At 42.0% G+C, this 11,140-nt stretch overlaps 1 protein-coding gene across 2 annotated transcripts; it reads right to left on the bottom strand.

The window, feature by feature from the left end:
• Window positions 1-664: 664 nt before the first annotated feature.
• LOC142498530 (galectin-4-like) lies at window positions 665-10,622 on the bottom strand. 2 transcript variants are annotated; one of them, XM_075606755.1, is made up of 5 exons: window positions 10,403-10,620; window positions 3,816-3,904; window positions 2,685-2,886; window positions 1,013-1,131; window positions 665-829 (listed from the first exon to the last, which is right to left on the bottom strand). In XM_075606755.1, the coding sequence occupies exons 1-5, from the start codon at window positions 10,427-10,429 to the stop codon at window positions 799-801; spliced, it is 468 nt and encodes a 155-aa protein (XP_075462870.1). In that variant the 5' UTR covers window positions 10,430-10,620; the 3' UTR covers window positions 665-798. The 2 variants fall into 2 exon arrangements, with proteins under 2 accessions (XP_075462870.1, XP_075462871.1); XM_075606756.1 differs by lacking the exon at window positions 3,816-3,904 and having other exon boundaries at window positions 10,403-10,622.
• Window positions 10,623-11,140: the final 518 nt, after the last annotated feature.

Below are 11,140 nucleotides of genomic sequence, written 5' to 3'. Positions count from 1 at the left end.
CTGGGAAATGAAACTTAGTACCAATGTGAAAATAGGTTTACTTGATCCAGCCTATTTAACTGGCTGTCCCTGACAATCACAATCATCCTGACGAAGTTGCCGCAGTGTGACGAAACGCGTAGAGCTGTGACATCATCGCGTTTGTGTTGGTGTATTTGGGGTCCCTGGCTTCCCTGCGCTCCGGCTGGCAGTAATTTCAAGTGTTAGCAATCTTTGTATGAGGGAGCAAAGGACGTACAGGCATTGGATGCCTGTATATCTTGCTGCCAATTCATGGTGAACCTGGGCTGTTTACATCCACTCTGCAAACCTGCCACCGCAGATGACCACAATAGAGATTTCTCTCCCACGAATGGTTCTGTTTGAAATCCTGTAAGTGCACATTCTTATGGGTTGCTGATTTTTTAAATAAATGTACCTTATTTTTTACTCAGTTACGTGCTATGGAGCTTGCGCTTTTGTTTGTTTTTTGTTCATATATATATATATATATATATACATATAAATATACATATATATATATATATACAGACATTTATATATATATATTATTCTGTTTCTATAAATTAGATCTATCTGTTACTCTATCTATATATTTCAAGTGTGTATCAAGTGTGTATCTATGTTCTCAAATATCAGTGTAATATACGTGTCTTACTCCATCTCTTTAAAACTGTTTATATTTTAATGTACTTGTGGTACTCTGAATCTATGCATCTTCACATCGCACTACACTTGTTTTTCACAAGAAATCCCTTGGTTGTGATTAGCTGGCTGTCCTCAGGAAGACTTCCCACTTCACTGCTGGCTCATGGGGCAGAGCTCAGAACTGCAAAAGAAAACACAAATTGCAGTATGAATAAAGATAGATGGGCAGGAAGACAGGGGAATAAATATTAAGGTTGTTGTAGCGTGCCCATGAATTAACTGTATAGGAGGATATGACCCCATAATAGAGAGGTACAGGGAGCTTTGGTACATCCTCTAGACACACAATGTCCCTTTCACTCACCACTTGCTGGAGATGCTCAGACCATGGACAGTAATATCTCCATCCACCTGCAAATGCTGGACTTGTCCAGGGGATAGTCTGTGTGTGAACTGATAGAAAGGGGATCCGTTCACTATGACCTGAAACAATAAATAATGCATACATAGTGATGATACACATAGTGCATCATGGAAGGAGAAAGGCAGGAGCAATTAAGCTGAAAAGATAGTATAAAATATCAAACAACAGCACTGGCAACAACTTTAACTGCATTGTTCCTAATGAAATAATTCAGGCAAATAAAATGGGGGAGCTTGAAATAACAGCTTGAAAAGAGCAATATGATAGGCATTACTGAAACCTGGTGGGATAAAACTCATTACTGTATATTCCCTTTTTCTGAGGGATCTAGCAAATAGAAGAGATGGTGGAAGTATGTTTACATGCAAAAACAGACTAAAACCCTATTTTAAGGGAAGATTTTTATGAATGGATTGGTGAAACTGTAGAATTAAATATACAGTAGAATTAAATATTTTAAAAAATGCTGGTAGGGATATGTAATCCAATAAATATCTGTGAGATTGAGGATGCCTACTTTTGTAAATGGAAACAGCGGGGAAAAAGAAATCATGTTTTAATTATGATGATTTGAATTATTTGTAGATCAACTATACTAATGAGATTAGCAGAACAGCTAAAAGTTGTTTTTTGGGTGTGCTAAAATAAATCATATGACCTAAATTAACGAGGAACCACCAGGAAAGTGGCATTACTGTACCTATTCCTATCAAACGATGTAGAGATAAAAAATATTCATGGGAGGGAAGATTTTCAAAACTGTGACCACAAGATGATCTAATTTTAAATAATTAAACAAAAAGTAATGTACTGTATGGGTTCAACAAACACTCCATTTTAGAAAGGCACATTGTATCTATTATATATGAAATAAGTTGGGATGAAGTTCATGCTAGAAAAAATACATAAGAAGCATGGGTAGTCCTTAAAACATTGTTAGATGAGTACACTTATAAGTATATACCCATGGGTAATACAAGTTAAAAAAAAAAAAAAACATATTCATCCCAATGTAGCTAAATAGGGCGAGGGTTGGAAAGCTCTGTAAATATAAAGAAGAGATCGGGAAGGTTCTGTGCAGAAGAGACCAGTGAGGGTTGGAATACTCTGCACATGAGAGGCCTGTGCGATTTGGAAAGATTTCTGTCCAGTGGCGGATTTAGAAAACTGCCACCATTAGGCCATTACGTGGTGCCACCCTCCTCCTCCTTCAGCGTCAAATGATGCAGTGACGTCACATGGTGTTGTGTTGCCACGGCAATGTGATGTCAAACAACATCTTGTTGCCATAGTAACGTGACATTGTGGTGTCATTTGATGCTGAAGGAGGAGCGCTGCACGAAGGAGAAGGTAAGAACTGTACAGAGGCCCCCCGCTCTTCCCCCGGCGATCAGTGAAGAGAGAGGGTCCTCTGTATATGGAGGGGAAAAGGGAAATGTGCCGCCCCAAAAAGTTGCCACTCTAGGCCTGGGCCTAATGGGAAATCCACCACTGTTTGTGTCATGAAAAATGAAACCTGTGGGTAGGAGGTGAGATGGAGAATGGGGCCTGAAAGGGAAACAGACCCCTCTATTTATGGGGAGGTTGGAAGCAGAATAAGATTATTCTATACTTGGTAATTCTTCTCGGTGACTTCAACAAGCAAACTGAACAGGTCCCCGTGTTTGATTGGCATCTCCTTCATCTCCTCGTCCCCCCATCTTCCTCCCTGGTAGGAGTTAAACACGACGCGGTTATGGCCATCGAAACAAGCATTCATGTGGAAGGCGATGTCCGAGCCCTCAGACTGACCCGTGGAAAATTGCACCTCAAACCTGAGGAGAGAAAAGAGAGGGGGTTGGATAGAGGAGGTGAGAATGACCCACAGAAAGGAAGAGAGAGGAAATAAAGAGCGAGGAGAGAGTGATGGAGGGGGACTGGGAGAAAAGAGTGGGGGAGTTAGAGCGAGATTAAGAGTGGTGACAGAAAATGAGGGATTGAGAAAAAAGGCGAGAGAGAAGAGAGTGAAAGGGAGGAGAGTTAGGGGAATGGAGAGACATAGGTAGATAGAGAGAGGGAGCATAGAGAGGGGTGCATGTAGAATCCAGTGATTGAGGCACATACAAGAGGAAGCAGAGAAAATAGGAAAATACATGTTACGATATAATAACTATGTACACATATATTTTGGGGACAATACAAGGAGCTTTCAAGAGAACTATTCATCCCAAGGGTAGTACAAATGACACAGGGTCATCCTGTAAGGTTGCAGGAAAGGACATTTCACGAGCAACAAAGGAAAGGGTTCTTTACAGTAAGGGCAATTAAAATGTGGAATTAGTTAACCATGGAGACTGTGATGGCAGATACAATAGATATGTTAAAAAAAAAGGTTGGACATCTTTTTAGAAAGAAAAGATATACAGGGATATACCAAATAAGTAAACATGGGAAGGATGTTATCCAGGGAGTAATATTTGGACTCAGGAAGGAATCTATTTTTCCCCTTATAAGATATAATTCGATGATATTTCACTGGGGTTTTTTGTTTAACAAAGAACAATTCCTGCGCTCCTACCAGGGTTTTTTATTGTTTGCCTTCCTCTGGATCAATACACTGTAAGTACAAATATAGGATAAAGTATCTGTCATCTAAATTTAGCATAGGTTGAACTTGATGGATGTATGTCTTTTTCAACCTCATCTACTATGTACCTGTAATATTACAAAAAATGCATGGAAGCCTCTGTGACTCTGTCCTCACCTCTCATGGTGAATGGGGAGAATTCCCTGAATATACACAGCCATTCCCACGTGCAGACCTCCAGCAATCTCTGTGGTATAAGGGATGGACTGAGCAGAGAGGGGGTTACTGACATATCATACAGTATATAAACTCTTAGTATATGTATGTATATGTGTATATATATATATATATATATATATATATGTGTGTGATTATATATATATATATATATATATATATATACACACACACACTATTTCAATATTTCTTATAAATATATACATACAGTGGCGAGAAAAATTTGTGAACCCCTTTTTCACATATTCCAATATTCCAAACCTAAAATGTTATTGGATATTAATCTAAGTCCTAATAATAGAAAACAACCTGATCAAACAAATGACAAAAACACATGATACTTTCTCAACATTTTTTTACCACAAATGATTCCACATTCAATATCCATATGTGAAAAAGTATGTGAGCCTTAAGATTCAGTACGTGGTGGCAACCCATAGGGCTGCAATGACTTCAACTAAGCGTTTCCTGTAACTGCTAATCAGTCTGACACATTAATTTTGAAGAATTTTGGCCCATTTCTCCTTACAGAACTGCTTCAGTGCCATGACATTTGAGGGCTTCCTTGCTTGGACAGCTCGTGTCTGGTCTTGACACAACATTTCAATTGGGTTTAAGTGCGGACTTTGACTAGGTAATTCTAAAACACAGAATTTCTTCTTCTGCAGCCATTCTTTTTTGTATTTACTTGTATGTTTAGGATCATTGTCTTGCTGCATGACCCACTTTCGCTTCAGCTTCAGCTCACTAACAAATGCCCTGACATTTTTCACTAGAATCTTCTGATTACAGAATCTATGGTTGTGTTAATGATGGCGCACCGTCCAGGTCTTGAGGCAGCAAAGTAGTCCCAAACCATGATTGACGGTTGGGATGAGGTTCTTCTGTATGAACACAGTGTTTGGTTTTCACCAAACATAACGTTGCTCATTGAGGTTAAAAAGTTCTACCTTTGACTTGTCTGTCCAGAGAACATTGTTCCAGAAGTCTTGTGGATTATCTACAGTATGTGCTGTTTGGCGAATTTCAGACTGGCAGTAATGTTCTTTTTGAGAGCAGTTGGTTCCTCCTGGCTATCCTTCAATGAACACCATTCTTGTTCAGAAAAAGTAAGAAATGTAAAGGGCACAATCCAAATGAATCACTTTATATATCACTTTAAGTGACCATAAAAAAATACAATACAATAATATGCACTCACAGCTATCAAAACGAAAAAAATGTTTATGAAATAAGGATCAAAAATTAGGTTTAAAAAGTATAGTTGCCTGAAAAAGTATTCAGTCTCTCTGCTCCTGTACTGATTGAAGACAACTGGTTAAAGCTATATATATATATAGTTGGGATAAATATATCATAAATATATATATATTACTCACACGGCCCTGTGTGAGCACAAGAGATGTATGGGGTATCTTGTCTTTAGCCTCTCAGTGGATTGGCACAGGTCTGGTCACAGGTTCCCCCTTAGTGTCCATGTCTCTAAAGGTAATCCTCATCTCAGTGTTGAAGGAAAAAGTGCCATTTAGTATAATAAAACGATATTTATTAGCAAAAAATAGCAACTCCACACTCACATGTACATAAGGGTGCATCAGCGCCGATCAGGGCCGTTAGGAGCGTCTCTGTGTTCCAGAATCAACCCTCACTTCCGCGTCCGGATCTGAGGTTGTGACGTCAGTTCTTTCGGGTCCCGACGGTTGCCGCTTGCAGTCAATTCTAAGAGCAACGCGTTTCGCCTATTCCCTAGGCTTCCTCAGGTTCTTGAGTCCGACGATGGCGGACCCCCTCTAGGCAACTCCTTGAACCGACGATGGTGGACCCCCTCTAGGCAACTCTTTGTGGTTTAAATGCAATTGTAACCTTGATGCTGGAAGACCAAAATTTCCCACTGTCCTTTCCAAGCGTCCGTACTTGCAGGTAAACCAGCGGGAGACAATTGCATTTAATTGCATTTAGACCACAAGGAGTTGCCTAGAGGGGGTCCGCCATCGTCGGATTCCATCTGCTGCTGCCAGGTAAACCTCTTGAAGTCCATCGGTTGAGTGACCATGCTGACTGCTGAATGCTGTTTGGTAACAGGTGCCTAAATACATGTATTGCCTGATTTTGTCTATACTAATGTACGTGCGATTATCACCTTCACTTCGTTTTCAGTATAATTGAATTTACTACACCATGAGAGTTGTGCGCTGTTTGTTCTTTTTTCCCTACTTATAAAGCTTACAATGAATTTTTACATTCTTGAGGCACATGGAGATAAAGTTACTTGCCCAAGCGCACACTAAAATTCAAATTAGACTTGCAGGTATGTATGCATTACCAAAGTTAAGGCAAATTACTAAATGCTGGTGCAGACATTCATTTTAAATGGGTAAGATGTAAACTTAGAGTGGGGCCTTATTCTAGAGTTACACACCCACCCGGTCTCTCGAAATTCTTCCTCTCTCCTTGTACATACAGTGTATAACTCTCTACGTAACCTTTGTTTCTGCACATTTCTGCCTGTCTCCCTGTAAGGTGATTTAACCAGGGCCTGTCGGTTTGTTTTAATTCGTCAAGGGGGTTTTCCGGGCAGGTACAGGCAGATCTGCTGAGGGAGCCCCAGGCAACCTGTCCACCATACACTGCCAATTATGGGGTGTGTAGGCCTTCCAGCGGTGTATAGACAGGAAGGAGGAGGATGTGAGACAATACGGACATGGGTGGGGGAGGGAGAGAGGAGGAGGCACATTAGATAGAACAGTACGAGATGCTTGGTGGGCTACATTAGAACCTCCTCCCCTCCCCCCTCTCTCTCTAAAACACACATAGGAAGTTATACGTATAAAACATGGCGAGGTTCTCCATCTGTGAAACAAGCATCCAGACATTCTTGTTGTGCCTGCACATATCAACAGCCACATTAAATGGCTGTCTGCCATTCTGTACTCCTGATCTGCACTGTGGAAACTATTACACAAGATGCAGCGCGTGTGTTAGATAGCCCTTGTGAAAGGGAGCATATGATGTTTATCTGCTTCTGTTTGAGTAGCTCACCTGTTTGATTAGGGTAAGTGGCCCAAACAGGTAGTGTCATGATCAGACATCCCATATTGATTGAGTCACTATACAGAATGTCAGCTCCTGGGACAATGGTCCCAAAATAAATACGTAACTGCATCTCCCAGTTCTCTCTGTTCAAATATGATGTTGTAATTATCAGATTTTTAAAAAGCAATTAGAATCCTGGCAGTGCTATATACACATTAATATAACATTATGCATACTGGCAGTGTGCTTTATACACATGAATACAGCACTACATGCTTTGCCAATGTTGTACACACACACACACACACACACACACACACACATATATATATATATATATATACATATATATATATATATATATATATATATATATACATATATATATATATATATATATATATATATATATATATATATATATTAGTGCCCCCAACCTCCCCACCCCTTGGGACTACTAAGTCAGGTAAGGGGTTAATGGTTAAATGTGTGGGCTCCCACAGGGTAACGCCCCTCTCCCATCACGTCATAGTGACTTAGCAGAAAAGAAGCCACGCCCACATTATGGATGGTGACTAGTGACATCACCATCAGGGAATATTATAGAGTCTGAAGGTTCTAGAATTAAGGTTCCTGGGATTGACAGTTGGAGGTTCCTCAAAGTTAAGAATGTAAATATGTTCCAGTGCATATATAAGTGTAAGATGGCAGAGTCCAAGGATGTGGACATTGCCCCTGTATGAGCTGACGGGCCTCCTGGATTACGTCATGGGATGCTTGTCCCCCCCGGTAAGGGTATTTCCAGAGACCAGGGGTGTGGAGGGGGAGCCAGCCAGGAACCCTGTGGGCGAGGGGGAGGTAAGGGGGTAAGGGTTAGAGGTTTAAATACCCTGAGAGCCCTTGCCAGAAGTCCTCTTTATTCACAGAAATTTTGTTATTTTTAGGCATTGAGATTGACACATTAGCGAGAGAGTCGTGTTTGCCTGCAGTTAAAGTCAGAAAGCTCAAAATTGGGGCAATTCAGGGTGGCCAGGAAAGGGACGATGAAACAAATGCAGTCTCTACACAATTTCCTAAATTGTGCCTGTAGAGTAATTCCCATTGGTAGGATCTTCAACCGCAGGTTAGAAAGGGCCACGGCAGGGGTGCAAAAGCCCCAACACCGCATCAGAATTACCAAAGAGCTGAGAGCAGATCTAAAGGTATGGGAGGTATTTCTAAGGCAATTCAATGGTAGAAGGTTGTGGGGGGAGGACAGCAAAACAAATCACGAGTTGTAATTGTTCACCAATACGGCAGGGGCACACGGGTTTGGGGCATACTTCAACAGGGAATGGTGTGCCGAGCCATGGACACCAGACTGGGCAGAGGCCGGGCTAACCAAAAACATGGCGTTCCTTGAGCTATTCCCCATTATAGTCGCGGTGGAGTTATGGGCTAGCAAGCTGGCCACAAGCACATATTTTGGTCAGATAACATGGGGATAGTCAACACCATGAAAGTTGAATCAGCAACATCACTGCCAGTGATAAGGTTACTGCGCTTTAATTGTCCAACTTTCAGGCAGACAGCTCCGGACAAGCAAGTCAAGGTTCTAACTTGTCCAAATCATCTTTATCAGTTAGGGCAGAGGGACTAATCGATATGGTGCAGCAATCGCTTGCCCCACACGTGTGGAAAACATATAACAATGCCTGGCATCAATGGCGCGCATTCACAGAAACCGCAATGAGGATGGGTAAGGTCAATAGCTCCCAACAGCTAATGAACTTCTTACTCACTCAGAAGCAGGCGGGTATGTCCCGGCGAAGGCAGGTTGCATGCTGACAGGCATAGCCTTTTTTCTCACATTGCATAAAGGGAAGACATTACAAAAGACTTCATCATCAGGCGCATCCTAATTGGGTGGGGCAGAGGGGAATGCAAGCAGGGGGATAAGAGAGAGCTGGGAAGTCGGTGAGAGGTTACGAATCTTAACAAGGCATCAGGATCGGTATGTGCAGGGCCCTATGAGATTAATCTGTTTAGGGGCAGCCTTCACCTTTGCTTTTTTCAGAGCTTTTAGAGTGAGGGAATTGGTAGCAGCATGTAAAACTAGCAGGAACTCTGGTCTGTTTTTCAGGAATGTAATCATCAGGAATAACACCGTGGCATGTGGCATATACAAGTCAAAAACTGATCAGGCAGGCAAAGGAGTATGGGTGAACCTGAAAAAGCACGAGGATAGGAGGGTGCGCCCTGTGAGGGCTGCGAGGCCATACGCCAAGTGGCAGCTGCAAGGGGCGAGTTGTTCCTAGTGCATAGCAATCTTACCCCGTTAATTAAATTTCAGTTCAAAAGCAGCTTTAAGCGTCGCCTGGGAGTGAGGGGGGGGGGGGGGGCCATGAAGGTGGTCAGCTTTGGTACACACTATTTTAGGATAGGTGCAGCGACGACAGCCGCAGAGCGGAGTCTGCCTGTAGAGGATAAAATAACTGGCTTAGTGTGCCTACAAATCATGGGGTAGGCACACTAAGCCTTTACAGGTAATATATAATAACACTTGCTGTCACTGTTTGTGAATCTACAGTTCAGGATTGAAAGGCTAACCTAGGATAAGGCCCAATTTAGTTACATATGCTAATACCTCCCTAGAGCATTGAGGTGCTAACTAGGAAGGAGATCAAAAGTACAAACAGTGGGAAGATACCAGAAGCACAGTATGTATATTGTGAATAATGTAAATGTGTGAAGAGCATTGTGGATAGCTGTCAATAAAGCTCTTTGTTTGTATTATAAAAATTCCCGGTGCCCCCTTTATTATAACATCTGCATATGTATATCCAGCCTGCACAAATCCAGCACCCTGAAAAGGTATGAAGACCGAGTAAACCATGTATATAGTCAACTGATGTAAATTCCTTAGGAGCCAGTCGGGCAAGGACAGTTACACACGCACACGCACACGCACACGCACACGCACACGCACACCTCTCCTTTTAATAAATATATTTTTCAAGTGTGCTAGACTTTGTCTTGTATGAATGTGTACCCTGTCTGGTGGACCTTAGCTGTGTGTGACCTATTAGGAGTGCCTTCCAATTTTGAATTCACACACATACACAGTCCCACTAATACCAGCACTGTATACACACAAAGGTCGCTCAGTATACACTATCAGCTGTAAATTCATACAAAGAACTAAAAGCACTACTGTCCGAGCTGTATACTCAAATACAGTTCTACATTTCGTGCACCCCCTATGGTTATGTATACACCAAAACATCTTTATGTATACTATGAATCATTATACTACATGTAGATTTACCAAATTAATGATTTCTAAAGACAGGAGAGAGAGAGATGCAGAGGGAAGAAAGGAGGGTACGTTTGGTACAAAAGTATTACAGGGAGACAAGTGATAAACAATAGGTTTAGGAGGCAGATGAACTCTCTGGCTAGATAAGTGTTATACACAGCGGCAGAGAGGGAACAGGCACATAGACGATACTCACAGGGTGACACACATGTGATGTCTCCATGACTTTGCAGGCAGGATCTGGGATTTCGCTGAGAGGAGATGCCTTAAATCCCTTCACCTGCAGGGTGGAGGGGGGGCAGGCGTTGTTTCTGCTCAAATATGTGCATTGTGCAGAGCAATGAGGCAAAAGAGAAGAGGAGCACAGCTCACAACGTCAGCAAACGCAGGTAATGAGGGCAACTCCAAACAGGGGTAAAATATACATAAATCTTTAATGGTCAGTTAGGCAGAAAAATAGGACCACGCACCAACGCGTTTCATCCGTTAGGACTTTCTCAAGGTGTAGGGAGAGACAGACAGACAAACAATTTATCCGTAAAAGATTCGCGCCAAAACTGAGTACCTGTGACGTCATCAGCATGCGTCCCGAAACGGATAAATTGTTTGTCTTTCTGTCTCTCCCTACACCTTGAGAAACTCCTAACGGATGAAACGCATTGGTGCGTGGTCCTATTTTTCTGCCTAACTGACCATTAAAGATTTATGTATATTTTACCCCTGTCTGGAGTTGCCCTCATTACCTGCATTTGCTGATGCTGTGAGCTGTGCTCCGCTTCTCTTTTGCCTCTTTGGATCTACCTTCTGAGGGCTGCATGCCAGAGAATCCTCTCACCTGGATACCCCATCAGGAAGGTAAAGGGCATAGCCCATCATTTCTTACCCTCCATTGCTGGACTGTTCTGTGTTATTACCCCAGGGGTGAATTTATGGT

The sequence above is a fragment of the Ascaphus truei genome, chromosome 7 (genome assembly GCF_040206685.1).
Source record: "Ascaphus truei isolate aAscTru1 chromosome 7, aAscTru1.hap1, whole genome shotgun sequence".
Taxonomy (NCBI): domain Eukaryota; kingdom Metazoa; phylum Chordata; class Amphibia; order Anura; family Ascaphidae; genus Ascaphus; species Ascaphus truei.
This window is presented reverse-complemented; position numbering and strand designations above follow the sequence as displayed.